The sequence below is a fragment of the Emydura macquarii genome, unplaced genomic scaffold, assembly GCF_026122565.2.
Source record: "Emydura macquarii macquarii isolate MOO-44397 ecotype Brisbane River unplaced genomic scaffold, CSIRO-AGI_Emac_v2 contig_1253, whole genome shotgun sequence".
Taxonomy (NCBI): Eukaryota; Metazoa; Chordata; order Testudines; family Chelidae; genus Emydura; species Emydura macquarii.
The window spans coordinates 46,696,804-46,717,505 of record NW_027131390.1 but is presented as its reverse complement, the minus strand read 5'-3'; the positions used below and the strand labels follow the sequence as shown (position 1 = coordinate 46,717,505).

Sequence of the window (20,702 nt, the reverse complement as noted above, 5' to 3'; positions counted from 1 at the left end):
CAGTATCTTATGCCAATCAGCTCATGAGTGACTTACAGTACACTTCTGCTTTTCTTTATGGATACAAATGGTGTGGCAAAGGGAGGTTTTTAGAAAGTGTAAAATTAAATTAAAAAAAATAAAGGTTTGCACAGTGAATTAGCAGGCTCTTTGTGCAATTTGGGAAAAGTGACCTAGGAAGCATACCTCTGAAAGATTTAAAAGTAAAACTTTCTATGATGGGGGAAAAACAGAATACTGCTGTGTTTCAGGGGTGACATAGTGACAGACACCATATGGCCTGTTTTGGTGATTAGAGAATCCCAGATTGAATTGAATTTAAAGACTACCAGATTTTTAAATAGAGATGAGTTTAGAATCTGCATCAATTTATGGCATTGATTTCTTCCTCATTTGCCTGGAAAATCTTTTTATTCACCCACTTTTTTTCATTCAAGTTCCATTTTAAGTGACGAGGAATATTTGCAGTTGCTCTAACTAAATTGTGAAAATTATAAATTAATATTTGTCATTGTGCTTCAATAACCATACTTGGTTAGACCACTGGTCTGTTTCAGTATGGCAGCTCACATCTGACATTCCTTTAGGGAGACTACATTTGACCTTCAGTTAAGGAATTGCTTGGGACCAAAAAATGTACTGTTCAGCTGCCACCTCTAGACCTTTGAGGGAAACCCTAATGGTTGTGTATGTCCCGTCTTTCTAAATTCTGATAAGTATCTGTGGCAATGGTTTAGGTCCAATTATATCAGGCAAACAATTAGCATTTTAAAAGAACATGGCCTGTTTTTCTTTATTGGTGTGTCTGTCTTTTTTCATAACTATAGATCATAACACCAGCACTGTGGCTGATTTGATTACATGAATTGCATTGACCCAAAATTATTTAGGATGGGGCATAAGGGTGATTGAAAACCCCCCAGCAAATGAGCTCACCAGAATTCATTTCTCAGTGAATGAAGAGACAGAGTGCTTCACAAGGATGTACATTTGGGCCCCAGGAGATCGAAAGAGATGATTTTCATTCATTGTTTGATGCCATTTTTTTTTCTTTGCAGGTACATGTAAAGTGAATTTTCCAGATCCAAACAAGCTCCATTACTTTCAGTTAATTGTAACCCCAGGTAATGTTTTCAAATACTTTTAAAAAATGAAACACTGAAATAGATTAAGATTAGCACACACTGGCAAAGTTATTCATGAGTATAGACTGCTTGGGTTCTATAGACAATATATAATTAAAAAATAGGAGCAAATTTTAAGCACTGATCTTACATTGGGGCATTTGGGAAAGTTTAAATGTTGATTTTGAGAACTGGAATCTTAAGGTATAAACATCAGTAGAAGCTAGAAAGAGTAGAAAGACTTTTAGATCTCATTTGTTTGTTTTATAGGATGAAACAAGTGGGATTTGACTCAGCTTCAGTTTTAATTGCAGAAATAGACACTTCAAACTATTTCAGCAGAAATTATTTTATTCATGATATGTAATAAACTGTTTCTATTTTACAAGACTGTTTATTGCAGACTTTTTTGGGAGGATGGTTAATTCAATGGAGATGTGACAAAATGACAAATTTAAAAAGTATTTCAGGAGTACTTCATAAAGCTATACATTTCAGAATAAGGGTGGTGTACTTCTAGAATCTTTGCAAATATTAAGTGTGCTGTCATAAGGTCTCATACCACAGCCATTCTTTTTTAAACAAATATGCAAAACATTGGCTAGCACACTATGAAAGATCAGTAATAAAAACTAATCTACAGTTTTCAAAATGAAAAATGCATTTTTGATACATGTGCTGATTTTTGCTTGCTGATTTGCAGAATTCCTCATTTCCTGATGAGTTTCATAGTGAGGTACTGCTGCATAAAAATTAAAATCTTTACATTTGAACATGAAACCAGGTCTGGGGTATATCCCCACATAGCTTTTTGATGAAGTGGAGCAGAATCTGGTTAAGAGCCTGATCAAACTCCCACTGAACTTGGTCCGTCTCTGAGATTTTGTGAAACTGTCTAAATGGAAACATTTAGCTGTAAAGCATAAAGTGCTGAGGTTCAGGTGTTTACGTAGTGTATGTTGAGATATCAGCTTGTTCCTTCTGACTCTAGATTTTTTTTGTAGTTTTTAAGTTTTGCACTGAACTTTTAAGATATGCCCCTGTAATTCTGTGTTAATCTCTGTTCAGTAAACAACATGCTGATCAGCACAGGAAACATGTCTCTTCTATGTAAAGCACAGTTTAAACTTACGGTGCTATAAAAATGTTTTCAATAATAATGACCATTCTAATTTAGTGTTGGTACCAATAGTTAAACCAGGCAGACACTAGATGTCACTGTTGTTACTCATCAGTAAAGATAAAATAATATGTAGTTGGCAGTAGAAATCTTGGCTCTTTCGGTTAAACTGTCTACTCATGTCATTTGTGTTTTCTCGGACTGGAATAATTTGGTACGGCTGCCCCATTGAGTACACTAAAACTCATAGCAAAGATTGGCTGTATTGAACATGTGACAAAAGTTTCATATTAGCAACTGGTTGTGTGTAGAGGTATGCTAATTAGATATATGTGAAGGTCATCAAATCTGTTGGTCTGTGCCAACTGTTGCCCTTTAGTTTAACAGATGCCTTTTCATAATATTGTGGAAAATTTTAGGTGACCTTCTGTAGATTTACCAGGATCTAAGTGAATGATATCATAAGTGTAAAGCAAAGGTGGCTTTTTCCTTTTTTGTATTAAACCTGAAGCAGCTTAGATACTGCACAATAGTTTATTTCTGTAATAGTAAACTATAGCTAAACAAGGGGACTTGCACTGTTTGTGTTCATGACGATGATCATTGTACTAGCTTCATTACTGAGGTGAAATTACAAGAAGAAAGGTGGTTTTATTCTCTTTAGTTTCCATTTTGTTCATCTAATTATAGCCGCACAGCTGAAGCCCTGGCTTTTACAATCTGATCAAAATAAACATCTATTTTCAGCTGTGTGTAATTCAGTTACAAAGCTTGTTTTCCACTAACACTTAACTTATGCGTCTGCTCATGTGAACATAATAAAAATACTATTGATTTTAATGTAACATTAACAAGCTATAAAGAACCTCCCAAATAGCTATGGTTTGTGGGACACCCAATCACTGTGTTCTCTTACTGAGATAGCAGAGAATTGGGTAAGATTTCTCCCCAAATTTTCCAGACTCAGATTGGTTTTATACATGCACCTGAGGAACCTATTACTGTAATACCTGGGGAACATTAAACACATTTGCCTGTTCAGGAGAAGCCAGATTTCCTCCTCTTCCCCCATACTTAAAAGTCCCTTCGAATAGCTAAATTCAAGTGGCCACTTCTAGAAGTGCCCTGATACGGCCATTCTCCAGCTTGATTGTTAATTGAATGCCTTCTGAAGGATTAGTCTTGCAGTTTTCAAATTACAGGGCAAGGGTTGTACTCAGCCTGATTTCTGGTGCCAGTGAATTCTATACCTTAAACCTTTGCTGTAGTATTCTTATGGTGCATCTCTATTCAGGATTTGGAGATGCAGACTTTGAAGAATAACTAGGATAGGATTGGTAGCTGGTGTAGAGCACGGAGGGCTGATGTTGTTTCTTGTTAGTTCACTCCATTTAGCAGAGAGTCTGCTGGGTGTTTGGTTTATGTATAGTTTGTAGGTGGCCATCTGTGTCTGGCCACGGTATAGCGGTTGCCTTGAAACAGCCAGTAGGTGACAGAAACATTGAACTGGGATTAAACTCACATTTTCTTTACGATTTTAGAAGCTGGAAAATAACTTGGTTAAAAATTCAGCTGATACTGGAAGTGAAAATTGAAATAAATTGTACTGGTTAATCTAATTTCTTGAGGAATCCTAATGTGAAGAGGACCATTACAATGGCAGGGAAAGAGTGAGAACAGCTCTTTCTGAGTTTTTAAGTGATAAAATGTATTTTCCCATTTAGAACAAGTGCTAAAGTAGAAACATGTTCAGTAGTTTAGAGAATAAAACTGCAACTCTTTCATTCTCCACTTCCCACCAAAGCCTTTGTCAGCACACTTGTTTTAATTCTTGCAATGCATAATTATCAAGGAAGGATATGAGTTTTAAATGAAAATGCATACATAGAACATCTTACCTCAAGTTTTTACTTACAATGAACCTGTGCTCTTGGGAGTTTCTTATTCATTTAGTAATTTGCTTTGTGCAATACAGATGAGCCATGCAATAGTAGTTTAATGTTGCACAGTATCTAACAGTGAAATTAAACTTATCAGCTGTGGCAGTGAAAAAAATATTCTTTAGTATTTCTGAGGCAGAAGTGACTTTTATAACTATCTGGACTGCTTCCTCCTTCTGCAGACTCCCTGAGCCAATTGTTCTGTCTTGCAAGAAGATCATCTTGGCAGCAGCTGCTTCTGCTAGTTACTGGTTGTTTTTTATTTTTTGTAGCAGTAGTGGATTAAAACCTAAAAGAAGCATGGAGATGCCTGAAATGTAGGCCTTGGTTACAGCTAAAAATTGCAGAGTCATTATTACCCACTTTACTCATAAATCTGATCCAGAAAAGGATGGAGCACAGAATTTGGATTTGCTAAGGTCGTTCTTGTTCAGTTGCTAGGATCAGAGGCAGAGAGAGAATTGAATCTCTCTTTAGTTTTTGCTCATGTGCAAGATTAATGTGATGAAAGAGGAAAGGAGCCATGTGTCTTCTTCCCGTGTCTCCCTTTTGTGTCTCCCGTTTGGGTTGATAAATTGAGCCTGCATCAGCAAGTAGCACGTAAGAGCCACCAGACCTTGAAAGAAGACAGAGGGAAAGCCAGACTAATCCCTTATGATTAACAGAGAGATTTGTAACAAATGGGGTCTGCTCTCTGCAGATAATTTAATAATCTTATTTGACTCTAGAAATGGTTTGCAAACCACTGAAAGTAAATCTAACTTGGTTTTATGCCTGTTTGTCAAGACCGTTGGTCTACATCTGCTTTGCCTACCACTGCTTCTATAACTAAGCCTCCAGTTGAGAATATAGTTCTCATTTGGATCCTGATTTGCAGACTGTATCATTTGAGTTGGGGCTTCTCTTCATTTTCACTTCATAACTTGAAAGGTTTTCTGTTTATTGAGTCTCATGGCTTGTGGACCTTGTAAGGTAGAGAAGTAATGATTTTATCTTGTAAGCCCCATAAGCTTCATAGGGCAACATTATAAAGCCAGAAATTTCCAATCAATACCAGGTTGTCAGCATAGAAGCTACAGAAGGTATCTGCGAAGATCCTGCTTGTCGAATGGAATGGAAAAATATATATCTGGTTGGCTGCACAGACCAGCTTGTAAGAAAATCAAGCTTGCTCACAAAGAGATCATCAGTTGTCCAAGGAAGACAGACAATCCTCATTTAGGATTGTATGCTAAGAAGAATAGAAAGAGCATTCTGCAAGGTACAGGTGGCCAACAGGATGGTATTGTCATCCCAGAGCCAAGATATGAAATATCCCTCTCCAATTGGATAGGCTTCTGAAGTCAATGGGCCAGGATCTACTGATGATGGTGCATATCAGCATTAATGACATTGCATTGTATGCCACAGATTATAGATGACTTCAAAGAACTCTGAAGGGTACTGCAGAGGAAGAATGTCCAACTAATCTTCTCAGAGATTTTCCTGTCCTGTGAGTGAAGGAAGACGCAAAGTAGAGATTCAGAAAGTGAATCACTGGCTAGGTAAATGGTGTAAGATAGAAGGCTCTGATTTTGCTGAAAAATGTTCCACTTTCTGTGGGGAGAGAGATGGTTGTACAGTTTGGATGGCCTATGGCCTCCATTTCAGTTGAAGGGGAACCAGTCTTCTTTGAGGCAGTCTGGCTGGAGTAGTCAGGAGGGTGTTAAACTAACAAAAAAAGGGGAGGGTGAAAAAGGGAAAACATATGTCACTTTCACACAAAGTCATGATGTTGAGAACAGAATAAATCAAGAAACCAAAAGGTTTGAAGAGAAATTCTGTAATTGCCTATATACCAATGCTAGGAGTCTCAGGAACAAACCAGAGGAATTGGAATTGCTCATTTATGAGCATAAATTTGATCTAGTTGATATTACTGAAATCTGGTGGGATGATTCATATGATTGAAATGTTAAAATCAATGACTACACTCTTGTTTTGGAAGGATAGAGTGGGCAAAATGGGAGGGAGGGAAATGGCACTATCAAAAATACTATTACCTGTTTGAGTTATTGGCAACTTAGAAAAAAATTATCTTGAATGCTTATGGATCAGTGTTGTAACAGATAAAGACCAAGAGGGGATGCTAGTTGGTGTCTGCAGATCACCAAATCACACTAGGAACCAGGATTACCAGCTTCTGAAGCACTTACCTGTAATGTGTAAGGAAAAAAGCTATATGATCATGGTGGATTCAATTTGAGTGACATATACTGGAGGTCTTATGCTGTCAGTATTAAAATATCCTCAGAATTTCTAAATATTATAGATAATTTCTCAATTCAAAAAGTGTTGCTTCCAACACAAGGGGATTCTATATTAGACCTCATCTTGATGAAAGAGGAATTGATCACGGAACTAAAATTAGTGGTTGCTTAGGTACAAGTGATCATGACTTTATCATATTTGTTATGTGCAAACAGAATAAAGTCCATACAAGTAATATATATGTTTTGTGCTTCAAAAGGACCAATTTCACAAAGCAGAAAAAAAATTGAGTCAAGTCAGTTGAGAAAGAGAATTTAACAGAAAATGTGAATGATAAAGGGGAGTTGTTGAAGAACAATTTTGCTAGATGCCCAAAATGCTACAATCCAAAAAGAAGACAGCACTGGTTAAATTCAGCCTGTCTTAGAAAGGAAGTGAAGTGTGTGTGAATGTGAGAATACACACACACACACACACACACACACACACAAAGGGAAGAAACGGGAAATTGCCTAAGTCATACATAAAAATCAGAAGCTAAGAATGGTAGAAAATTGATCAGGGAAGCAGAAGGACACGATAAATCTATGGTCAGCAGACTTTAGAACTGTAAGAATGAGTTTTTAAGTATTTTAGGAACAAAAAGAATCCTAACAATATTAGTAGTCCATTAATAACTACATGGAAATGGTAGAATTATCAATAATAATGCAGAAAAGCCAGAAGGATTCAATAAATATTTCTGTTCCGTTTTTGGAAAAAAAGCCAGATTTATTCATACCATATGATGAAACACTTTCCATCCCCATAGTAACTCCAGGAGGATTTTGAACAACAGGTACTGAAATTAGACATTTTTAAATCAACAGGTCTGGGTAACTTGCACCCAGGAATTTTAAAAAGAGCTGGCACAGGAGCTCAGTAGACTGCTAATGTTCATTTTCAGTACTCTTGGAACACTGGGGAAGTTCCAGAGGACTAGAAGAAAGTTATATATACTAGAAATATACTTTACTTACGTTTATAGCAAATACTTATCCTTTTTTTTAAATTTAAACAGATACAGTTTCTGACCAAAAAAACCTTTGAATTTTTTTTTTTTTGGCAGGATTTGGAAATAAAACAATTTAGTATGCGAGATTAACAAGCACATTTCTTTAACAAATACATGTTTTTATTTTAACATTTGTACAGAGAGCTTTTAATTAGTGGCGGTTAACTTTAGATAAAATATCTTTTTTGAATAAAATGTGAGTTTAAATTGTTTGCCTTGATTATGTAAAAACTGACTGCCTTGAAAGCAACACACTCCTACAGAATTAATTCCTAGGAAGAGAGAGATCTGTAAGAATTGTTGGCCCCCTGGGCAAACATTTATCAATCCCAGAATAAATTTTATATTTTGAGAGACAAGGTAATATCTTTTATTGGATCAACTTCTCTTTCTCTCACTAACAGAAGTTGGTCCAATAAAAGATATTACCTCACCCACCTTATCTCTAATATCTTGAGACCAACACATCTACAGCAACACCTCGTGTTACATTTTGAGTATTTTAGGTGTATATTTCATAAATACCAAATCTTATTCTCTTTAAATTAAAACTCAGTATCTTGTTTGCATGCCTACTGAATGAGGACAAACTCTTTACATGTCAGCTACTATAAAACCATTTCTAAGGCTTGTATTTATTTATAGGCACCCTAATTCTTGACACAGAGGTCCTGAGTCACCTGATAGAGACCGTGTTCATTAAAAACAAATCCTCATTTATGTTGATGTAAATAAATCTATTACAACTCTTTGATCTACCTAAAAGTCACGTGCTCCAAACAATTAAACTCTCGTGATAAATAGAAATAAAATGCATTTGCACTGTACTAACTGGATTTCTGCAATTTAGTATAATTTGTGTTTGATGGAGTCCTCACACACAAGCAGCAGAACTCAGGTAATTTTTAGCTTTATCTAGGCTGCTTCCTCCTGCTACAAACTGAGTTGACATTAAGCTTTCAAAGTAGTTGTATAAGGGCTTGATCCTGTAAATTGGACTATTGGACGGAGTGTTTGCTATTTTGAGTAGTTCCACTGATTACAGATGGACAGAACAGGGAGTGGTCATCATCAACCAGCAGCATGAGAATAGCTCAGAGAGAAAAAAGAACAAAGACTGTTTTCCTTTTGACTGGCATTCATTATATTACCCTCCTTTAATTCTTTATTAATCTATCACATGTCAGTCATTCCATTATTTTCACTGGGATCAGTGTCAGGCAACAGGCCTACAATTACCTGGGTTGTCCTCTTTCTCAGTTTAAAATATTGGCAAAACATTAATTTTTAATATGTTTAAACATAGGCTGCCTAAATTAGAAATTACAATCTGTGTACAGTAGTTTATTTTATATATAAAACCCTGAATGTCAGATTAAATCGTGTTATGTAATGCATTGACACCAGTTGTATTGACTAATTTAAACTTGGGTGAGTTCTTGCTGGAAAGTCCAAGTGGTGAAATTGGAAGGCTAGTACACAAGTGCTAACTGCCCCTGTTGAAGAGAAACAGTCACTTCTTTTTAAGCAAAATACATGTTCTTCCAGCTGAATGTTTTCCCCACATTACCCCCATAATTCAGGGTGTTCAGGCTGGAGTGGGCTTTGTTTCAGGCCTATCTAACATTTCAGTTGAGTTCATAGGTTCTCCCGCCATTCCCCTAATATGCCTATTTATGGCTTTAAATATTGGCATGTGCCACTGACTCTAGGACCTGCTTTCAACTATCCTTTGCAGCCCTGTCCTAGTTATCGGACATTCTCCATTTAAAACAGGGAATTGGATGTAATAATACTTTTAATCTTCCAACCCTCACAAACATTAACTAATTAGCAATAAGTTTAGATTATAAAGAAAAATGAAATTTAAGACTAAAGGGGAAGAGAAAATGATGGAGATACACTGTTGGAATGCTGCTTAAAGGCATACATTTATCTAGGAAAAAAGGAGGTCTCTGGAGGAAAAGAGAATGGCAATCAAACACAATCCCTCCCTCCCCTACCCTCGGACACTAGTTTTTCTCTTTTTTTTGAGCCAACCCTATATAGTGGCCTTCTAAAAAATAATTAATTAATTTTTTTACTTTATAACACTATTTTTGATGGGTACCATAGCGTCATTTTTCCTCAGTATTACTGTGCTTGACAAAAAATATCCTTATTCTTTCTGTACCAGTTCACAGTAGCGTTGTGACACAAAGATAAAGAACTACGGTTTGAGGGAGATTAACAACTTGTTGGAAGATGCCATGCTATATACCTTCATGATACACAAATATGCTGTACGCTAACATATTTTCTGTTTTGGGCTTGACTATAGTGTAAATATTAAATAGTATAAATAAGAGTAATCGGTAGTAGGTCACTTGCTTTGTCGCTGATTTTATAGAATCCTAGAAATGTAAGGTTGGAATGGACCTTGAGAAATCATGAAGACCCAGCCCACTGCACTGAGGCAGGACCAGGTAAACCTTGACCAACCCTAATGAGCATTTGTTCAGCCTGGTCTTGCTCCAGTGATGGGGATTCCACAACCTCCCTTGGAAGTCTTATAGTTAGAAAGTTTTTCCTAATATCCAACCTAAATCTCCCTTGTAGCACAGTTAGCCCATTACTTCTTGAATTACCTTCAGTGGATATGGAGAACAATTGGTGACAGTCCAGTCTTCTTTATAACATCTCTTAACATATTTGAAGGCAATCAGGTCCCCCTTCAGTCTTCATAAACATGCCCAGTTTTTTTTAACCTTCCCTTATAGGTCAGGTTTTCTAAACCTTTTATCATTTTTATTGTTTTCCTCTGGACTCCTTCCATCTAGTTCATGCCTTTCTTAATCAGTAGCGTCCAGAATTGGACACAGTGTTCCAGCAGAAGTCTCACCGGTGCTAAGTAGAGCGAGACAGTAACCTCCTGTGCCTTTACAACACTCCAGTTAATACACCCCAGAATATTAGCCTTTTTCATAACTGCATCACGTTGTTGATTCATATGGAATTTTTAATCCACTATAACCCCCGGATCCTTTTCAGTAATACTACCAACTAACCATTCCCCATTTTATAGTTATGCATTTCATTTTTCCTTCCGAAGTCAAGTACTTTGCACTTGTCTTCCTTGAATTTCATCTTGTGGATTTCAGGCCGATTCTCCAATTTGTTAAAGTTGTTTGGAGTTGTAATCCTGTCCTCCCAAGTGCTTTATGTCATCTGCAGATTTTATAAGCACACTCTTCACTCTGTTATCCAAGTCATTAATGAAAATACTGAATAGTACCAGACCCAGGACTGACTCTTATGGGGCGCTACTAGATATGCCCTCCCGGTTTGACAGAGACCCACAGATAGCTACTCTTTGAGTGAAGTCTTTCCAACCAACTGTGCACCCATCTTATTACAATTTTATCTAGACCACATTTTCCTAGTTTGCTTATGAGAATGTCATGTGGGACTGTGTCAAAAACCTGGCTAAAATCAGGATATATCATGTCGACTGCTTCCCCCTATTCATTAGGCCAATAACCCAGCCTGACTTCATTAAAAAAAACACATACAGCTGCATGATAGGAGTAGGGAGTACGTAATGTGTGGTTCTGTCACAGTGTATGTAATGATTTATTTACTGAGTTGGAAAGGTGTATGGATTTACTTGCTGGTGTTAGCATGCGTTACTTTGAAAGTAAAAACAGAAGTATAAAAATTGTTTTAAAATAAAATTGAACATATCTAAAAGCAATAAAAATTGATTCCAAGATGAGTGTGTGAAATGAAGAATGTTCACTCAAAGACTGTATTAAGAATATATTAATAGTAATTTTTAAAGAGCACTTAGATGTTCTAAACTATAAGGCATGACAGTAATTGTTGATTTGTCTTTTGAGAGACTCGTTTTAAAATGAGTGAAATGTGATATGTAGTGTATGATTTGTATTCATTGTATTCAGATTAAATATGTAAGAATGGCCATGCTGGGACAGACCAATGCTCCTCTAGCCCAGTATCCAGTGCCAGATGCTTCAGAGGGAATGAACGGAACAGGGCGACTGTTGAGTGATCCATCCCATCTTCTTGTCCCAGCTTCTGGCTGTCAGAGGCACAGCCATCTTATTTAATAGCCATTGATGGACCTATCCTCCATGAACTATCTAATTCTTCGTTGAACTGTGTTATACTTTTGGCCTTCACAACATCCCCTGGCAATGAGTTGCACAGGTTGTCTGTTCTATGAAGTACTTCCTTTAGTTTATTATAAACCTGCTGGCTATTAATTTCATCAGGTGACCTCTTATTTTTGTGTTATGTGAATGGGTAAATAGCACTTCCATATTCACTTTCTCCATACCCTTCATTATTTTATGGACCACTATCATATCTCCCTTAGTTGCCTCTTTTTTAAACTGAACAGACCTACTCTTTTTAATCTCTCCTCATATGGAAGCTGTTTCATACCTCTTATTATTTGTGTACCTTCTCTGTATTTGTTCCAGTTCTAATATATCTTTTTTCAAATGGGATGACCAAAACTACATGCGGTATTCAAGATGTGAGTATACCATGGATTTATATATTGGCATTGTATTGGGATACTATAATGGGATGTTTTCTATGTTATCTATCCCTTTCCTAATGATTCATAACAGGGTGGATTGATTTAAATCATTGGTTTAAATCAAGGTTCCCATTGATACTTCTTCACGTATTTCTTAAACAATGGTACAAATCTGATCACTAAAACATGTTAAAATGCTGTATTGAGTTGTAAATTACAACATCTAGGAGGATATACTTTGTGTAATTGTTTAGATAACTTGATTTTTATTAATTTAGGAAATAGTACATAATACTCATTACCTGTGTCAAGCTGCAGACACAGCAGCAGTACATTAAGAATAGGAAGAATTAAATCACACACACAAGCACAATAGCACTTATATTTTATTAAATTAAATCTTAAATGTTACATAAATGTTTCACATTTGCAATTGCAGCAGTCTCCTGAGTTGCCAACTGCCGGCTGTCCTTAAACTTCTTCTTTTCATTTTCAAATTTTATTAACTCTAACAGACAAGTCATCACAACACTAAACGTACGCTGTTCTTAAATCTTCTACAACTAGCTCTCATCTTCCCTACTCCCACTGTCATTTTTATTCATAGACTGAAAAAGAAATACGAGTTTTCCTGCTTTTTGAATAGTCAATTTCTTAGCTGTGAGTGAATAATACCAAATAATGAAAAATATTCTCTCTGTGCCTGCAGAGTTCTGTGAAAAGTTGGCTTAGCAACTGAAGGAACTCTGTTTCAAGGTGCCTGGCTAATGATTTCCACCAATTGGGGGAGTGAGTTTGTTCAAAACATCATCAGTAAACATGTACTGTTTAAATGGTTCCGCTCCAGCCCTGAAATTTATTATGACTGGCATAACTGAGGAGTGATTTTGAGATGCCCATGTCATGGCAGCATTATCTTCTTCAGAAGTTAGGCATCTATCTCTATTTCTGGGGTTGAGAATGCAAGAAAATGAGGTGGAGTTAGTGCTTGATCCATTTGCTGCTTTGTTGCCTGCAGTTTAACTTTCTGGTGAGGTATTTCTTTCTTCAACGTCTCTTGAAGTGCCTTCCAAATTTCGACAGCATCAGCAATGCAGCAACAATTTCTCTGAAGTTTGTTTAAGGCTATGGATATAGGTTTCAGTATACTGAGCATATCCTTTACATTCCTCTTTAATCCAATGTTAGATACTTTGGATGAGATACTTCCATCTATTTTATCACAGTTTTCTTCACAGAGTTTTATGAGAATAGGCCAGTTCTTAATAAATTGTTCAAAACAATCAACCAGAATTCCGTCGAACATCTTGAGGGAGAATTAGTTTGGATCCTCCTACTCTTTTCAATGAAGCTGAAGCAAAATGGTTGTTAGGGATGTATTTTGTGACTTCGACATTTTCTTTTATTCCTGGAGAAGACGTACTTAAATCTTTGGCTAAAAGATGCATTAAATGGGCACTGCAGCCATACGTTAAGGAGCATCCTTTCATTTCTTCTTCTAAGTATCTTCTCATCCTTGCCACGTTTGCAGCATTGTCTGTGACAAAACTGCACACGTGACAGTTGAATTTTTGTTCATAGTTTATTACAGCTTTCACTGCCACTTCTTTTAAATATTCTGTTGGTATTTCCCGATGTATCTATCGTTTCTGAAATATATGCAACCCTATCTTCTGTTGTCTCACAGGCACATATTACTGGATCATTGTGTACATTGCTCCATCCATCAAGGCTTAAACTGGCAAATTTCCCCTCAGTATTTCTTGCACACTGTTCAAGTTCCTTCTCATACACTGTATCTAGCAACCTTCCACCAATGTCTCCTCTACCAGGTGGAGTATAGCCTGTTTATAAGGACTAAACCATGTCAATTAAGTGTTTGTTGTTAACGATGCAAAAAGGAGAATTTTTGGCATAAATGAACTGAGCAATCTTTTCAGCTATGGTATCTTGTTGGCATTTGCTGGTCCTTTCTACAAACCCATCCCTGGTGGTGGTTTTACTGGATGATTGAAATCTTTTTCTTGCTACTGATACTTTGTTGTCTGAAATACATTTAGTTGCATCACTGCTGCTAAAAGTACCAATGGATGACTCTGAAGTTGTTGCAGATGGACACTCACAGTCAAAGTCTCTTATGCTTAAATGGAATCCTGAAACAAAATTAAAAAATTATTTTAAATAGTCGTTCTTCTCACTCTATTATTCAGTTAATCATTTACATTTTTTCAGCAAGGATGCAGTTCAGCTTCCAAATTACCAAAAAAGCTAAGGCTGACTGCATTTAGAGTGCACTTAATTTTGGAGTAAGCCCCATAGAACTCACTGGCACTTCTGTTTTTTGCGAAAACAAGTGTAGGATGGGGTTACCTTGGGAAAGCTGAGTTATACTGAAGTAAAATAGGGAATAGACTTATGACATCACCATTATGGTCTGTGGCCATGAAGTTCCAAAATAAGGGGCATGTATTATGTAATATAAAATAAGAAAATGACACCCATTGGCAACTGGCAACTCTAGATTTCTCTTATTGCAGATTTCTGTACCTTATACTTGGGTGATAGATTCTAAACCTAGTTACCTAATTTAACAAGCCATAAGGATTAGCTAAGCTAAAAAGTTTTTTCTAGCAACATTCAACATAGCAAACAACTTGGCAATTTACTTGTTAAATCACACTTATACTAAAAGGCATAGAGAGAGTCTTGAAGAATGATACATTGCAAAGTGAATTATTTAAGTTACTAACCCGTTGATTCACATTGTTCTTCAGACATATCCACAGCATTTTCTCCCAATAAGCTGTTTTCATTATGATGTTTCATTCTTGCAACTAGGCCCTGCATCTCCTTCTTGCACTGCTTACACTTGACATGTTTTCCTTTTTTACCAGGGAAGGAATTTCTTCAAAATATTCCCAGACAGGGTCTCTTACTCCCAGAAGCCATGACAGTTTTTCTGTGGCAAAAATGTGGGGGAATATAGGAAGCTGTGTGTCCTGAATAATGTTTTTCCTTTTTCTTTCCTGTCCACTCCACTGTTCCTTTCTACTTTGCCTCCGTCCTTTGTCTCTCTGTCTTTAAGACAGTGTCTTAACTAACTCCTGTGCGTTGCTTGGCCCAGCTCCACCACCACATAAGCACAGAACAACAACAATCCTATCCAGCCTGTGTCTGTCTTTGCACATGTGACTTTAGTGTGCTGAGAAACAAACTGAAACAGAAACTGAAAGCCCAGAATTTTCAAGAAGTAAGAGCTGGTAGTTAGGCTGGACCAGACTACAGCCATTAATTGATTTTTATGAGACTGTAACTGTAGGTTTAGCATGTTTGTGATGAGATTTAATTGTAACTTATTTTTTAAATGAGAGAAACTTAGCGTTTTATTGATGATTTTAAAAAAAATCTGATTTAAGTAAAAAAAGAAAATTAGCATTAGCAGCATTGCCAAAAAAAAATCAATGGACAGAAGCTGGCAGAGTATTCATTATCTTACAATGGTCGGCATATTGAAGACGACTCCTTACTCAAAAATACTATGAAGAAAGATGGTGAAAATCTGAAATAATTTGTTGGAGAGAAGGATTGATAATTTTGTAGCATGTTGCATGATTTAAATCAGAGATGTTTTGTTGAAAGACTCTTCAGTCGTTGGGTTTAGTAGTGATTTTCTTTTGGTATGGGATTGATCTCAAGAGAAAAAGCATTTTAAAGATATTCTGTGTTGTTTCTTTTTTGTAATTGTAGAGTGGAAATAATTGATACTTAAGGATTGTTGTGGTGGACTCTTCCCTGTATTTTGTCTTACAAAGTTGCTGTTAAAACTTTGGATAAGGTTTCAGAACAAAAATGGAAAGAATTAAATGGATAATTGCATATATTCTCAAATTCAAATGGTAAAAAATGGATATTTAATACTGTTGCCTGAATTTTGGTCCATTGGTTGCCTGGTACATATGTTTCTGTGCCTTATACAGACTTCATGTAGAGTAATTTCAGACATCCAGTTAAAAGTATTTCCATATGGCTTTATCCTTGTGGCTCTGTTTACCTAATTATTTATTAAAACAAAGAGTTATGATGGCATTACATGTTTACTTTTTTTTAGGGCATAGATAGGATGTTGTGTATTTAAATATTTGGGGAGTAAATTCTAGTTCTCTATGCAGAAGTGTAGTTTAGCAAATCACATTAACACATATTTAAGTGTATTGCCAGTTGAGAGAGACAATCTGTTTTGAAAGGTCTGTATGAAGGTTGCGATATGCTGGGCAAACCATCAAAGTAAAATTTCTAATTGGTATTTCTGGTATTTCTGATTGGTATTTCATTCCGTAGAACACAGGATGACTAAAAGTGTTTGTGGGGGTTGTGCAATAATAGTCTGTAGTTCTGTATTGAAGCAGCTGTAGGTGCTGCTTGAGGGGATGGGGAAGATCAGCCCCATCCTGTCTTCATAGTCTTTGGCCCCATGACGTTACTGAAGCTTGACTTTTGTTTGTTTGTTTGTTTGATTCTGGTCACTTGCACTGACCCCTGCAGCATCCTCACTCCCTCAGACAGCAGGAGGACCCACGGATCATCAGCCCCCCGACCATCTCCTTTTCCATTCCAGGAGTGTCTGCTCTGCCTCTTACCCTATGACACAGCTAGCATATGTATGTCTGTGCTGCGATAAAAAATCCCTGGCACTGAGTCTAAGAACCAGGGTCAGCTGATTTGTACTTGCTGGGCTTGGGATGAGGGGGCTAAAAATATTGGTGTAGTCTTTCGGGCTGGATCCCGGGTTCTGAGACCTTTTCCCCCTCTCAGACCGCAACCTGAGCCTCACGAGCGTGCGTCAGCTGATCCTGGCCAGCTGTGGCCATGCCACAGGTCTTTTATTGCAGTATAGACTACACATAGAGACGTGTTACAAGTTGTCTGATCAACAGGCAGTGTGGCAAAGTGACCGTTTAAAGTTTAAAAGATGTTGTGTATCTTGGTCATGTGAAATAGATCACAATGCCCTGCCAAATGCTGACATCTCCTATGCGTTCTCCAATTCATAACTTTGGCTTCTGTATCCACTTATAAAGGAGTCTTCTCAGCCTCCAAAGAAGATGTATTTTATAAAAGAGGCACAAAAGCCTGCATGAAATGTTGAAAAAGATTTGGAATATGACAGCATGCTTGTAAATTGGTATATTGTCATGTGCCATGTTTATTATTTTTGCATTTTAATGTGTATGTATTTACCAAGTTTTAAATTATTCCCTTTGCATCAGCACCTTATATCAATTTTTAAGAAGTGGAGACTTCAAAGCCATACATTTAGAAGCACACTAAGGGTATGTCTACACTGACGGCGGCAAAGTCGCCGCTGTCAGATCGATATTTCTGGATGGATTGAGTGGTCAGTGTAGACCTGCTCAATTGATCAGGAAATTGACGCAATAAATCCACTCCCGCAAGTGGTGTAGCACTACGTAGACGGGAACGCGGTTCCCGTCGGCGCAGTGCAGTGAAGACAGAGTGCAGAAGAGAAGCACAGCAGTCGATATGAGTTATGCAAGTTCTCCTCGTACTTTGTGTAACTCCAGTCGACTGCTGCCGGATCTCAGGGGTATGTGTAGATCATGCCTATAAAGTGGTCTAACAGATATACATTTCCTATATGTGTTGCTGCCTCCTTACTTGATGAGGAATTTCTGGCAGTGTAATTCTATCAGTTTCAAGTACTTTCTTTTTAGTTAAAAATAAAAAATCACTTAATTGCTACTTGACTGGACGGTTTGGGAGATATGATTTGTGTCCCATTACCATTTTATCTGTAGGTAGTTGGTTCAAATCTGGATCAAACAGATAGTATAAAAAAGTGGTATTCGGTCTGTGTGAAATTAACTGTCTGTCCTAATCCAGTTCCTAGTGGACATTTGCCTACATTGTAAACATGAAAATCACAGCTGGCATTAATTTGCATTGTTGTTGATAGTCACAGTAGGCTTTAAGTTTGGATGGCTGCAAATCAGCCATCTTTTATTATAACTAAATTTAGAACTCCAGGGAAGCAACTGTGTGTTTAACAGAAATCTTTAGATTAATTTTTAAAATACCAAGACACATTATTGCTTTACAAGACAGATGAAATGTATTTATATAAAGCAATTATGGGGAAAAGGGAGTGGGGAAAGGGGGAGAAAATAAGAGAGTGGTGAAATAATACTACATAAAGTTGGGAGGTCACAATGTCATTTTTAGACTCTACTGTGGAAAAATATTAAACACAAGAACAATATCCTTTGGTTTTCTCACAGTCACGTTGCAAAGACCAAACTTTTTTCCACTGACGATATTCTGAATATAGGGAAATATTTTAGTTTCTCAGAAACCACTTTGATTGAAAACTGTCATGGAATTGTATCAGTAGCATCTGAATTTTCGTTCTAACCATTTACCATGTTGCAGTATTTTCAGGACTGAATTACTTAGGCCTGCTCTTTTTGTACCAGTCTCATGATTTTGGTTAGGAGTGTTTTTTTCTTTTTTAACCAAAATGGTTATACCTGTACAACCTCTAACGTGGGCACTGTTATACTACTTTAAAGGTGCTTTAGATGGTAAAGTTCATTCCCTTCCCATATGGGAATAAGCTATACCTCTATAAGCATCTTTATACCAGTATAAGTGAGTCCACACCAGGGAGATAGTACTGTTTTAATTATATCAGTACAGTTGTTATTGGCAAGTGCTCATAAAGTGGGTCTTGCTGATGGATTTGAACAACGAGATGGTACAGGCCTTCTCTATCAGCTCAGGGAAGGTTCCTCTGTGTAGAGGTGATGGTGTGGATGAAAGCAAGAAAGGTTAGAGGTGAGGCTAATAGGAACCTCTGTAATCATGAAACACACAGGGCTGCTAAGAGATTTAAGTAAAATGACATATTAAAAAAATATATAGTGTAAATATAATAATGGCAATAAATATTTCAATGATATTGTCATGTTATTTTCTAAATCTGTGTAACGACAACTATACTGTATCTTTTGTGCTCACATAACATTTTTTTCTTTCTTTTCCTTTATTTAAGTTTTTTTGTTGTGTTTCTTTAATAGATGAGGGTTATTACCAAGGAGGAAAATTTCAGTTTGAAATTGAAGTTCCTGATGCCTACAACATGGTGGTGAGTATTTGTCATTTTTCTCCATTGAGACAAGATGTGGGAAGTAATATCTTTTATTGGACCAACTTCTGTTGGTGACAGAGACTAGCTTTTGAGCTTACACAGAGCTCTTATTTGGGTTGTCATTTGCATTTTTCTCCACATACTGGAATTTCAAACAGAACTCAGTATTTTGCTATGTCATATGTAAGAATCTCCCATATCCAGTGATGTCACCCATTTTATACTTTGGTGGCTAAAGTTTTCTTTGAAAATGGAAAGATCCGTTTTATAGACTGCTTCTATTTGCAGAAGTCTGGAATATCTTACTCAGGAGTAGACTAGAAGTAACACCAATCATATGTGAATGTTCTCTGCAGATCATGAGAATTCCTCCCACTCCCTCTGCCTTCTTATTTCATTGAGTGTATATTTAAACATTCCTATAGTAAGCCAAAGTGTGCCTAGGGGAGAATGCAAATATCTTTCCAACGTCTTCAGACTGGTGCACTTAAATCAGGAGATTCAATTTTGATGTTTAACTCCCTTGAAAAGACGCGGTAAGGACATGGAGCATACAAACAGTGACATTTCTCACTCACTCACCTGCTTTTTGTTATCTCCTAGGCATATATTTGCTTACCATAGCAGTGTTTAAGTTCCTATTCCAGGAAATAAGGCACAGTGGAAACTTCAGTTAGAACTCATTTGAAAAATTATTTTTTGCTGCTAAATGCATACAGCCCTCATCTACGTACAAGTGTTTGCAATGGTGCCCAAGCATATTTATTCATTTATATTCCAGAGGCACCTAAAAGCCCCATTGTGGTAGGGTCTGTATAAACATAGACTAAAAGACAATTCCTGCCCTGAAGATCTTACAGTCTAAAGAGATGGGAAAATGGATGTAGACACAACAGAAAAGCAACTTGCCAAAAGTGCAGAACTTTGTAAGATCCAGTACAATTTTCCCCCAGTTTCTCCTTCCTGTAACAGCTTCCCTCCCTCACCAACTTCCTCAACGTCCAGCTGCCAAACTTCTTCATAGGTCTTGCTCATCCTGAACATCCTCCTTTTCCCCTCTCCCATCTCCCATAGAAAAACACTCAGCCTCATTCTAGGAGAAAGAGGAAAAAAGAAACTGCCAAAAGTGAATGAAGGCTTACTGTCGGCTATTACACTTCTCACCAAGGCGGCTGGAGGAGTCCCGTGCTCACCCCTAGTGGGAGGAGACAGTTGCATCAGATGGTCCAGTCTTTGCCATTTCTTCTTCCCCCTACCCAGTCAAACCCAATCCCCAGTGTCCAGGTCTGGTGGTAGCTCTCAGTCCTCTTTAGCAGCTTTCACCACTGCTATAATTGCACTTACTCTGAGCAAACCTAAGCAGTGTTATCCACCACAATGTTACTGCACTGTTGCGCTGCAAGTGAAGGTAAAAATGGCAAATGTTGCAACTGCAATGTAGCAGTTGGTCTCTACAGTACTATCCCACAAGCTTTTGCCCGATGTTCAGTGATAGCTCCACCA

General features: G+C 37.2%; 1 protein-coding gene across 1 annotated transcript in view; it reads left to right on the top strand.

The window, feature by feature from the left end:
* The window catches only part of UBE2F (ubiquitin conjugating enzyme E2 F (putative)), a 145,126-nt gene that overhangs the window by 28,115 nt on the left and 96,309 nt on the right, over nucleotides 1–20,702 (top strand). The window contains exons 4-5 of the mRNA XM_067548693.1: nucleotides 1,059–1,124; nucleotides 19,129–19,196. Coding sequence (XP_067404794.1) covers nucleotides 1,059–1,124; nucleotides 19,129–19,196 — 134 coding nt within the window. The remainder of the gene's footprint in view (nucleotides 1–1,058; nucleotides 1,125–19,128; nucleotides 19,197–20,702) is intronic.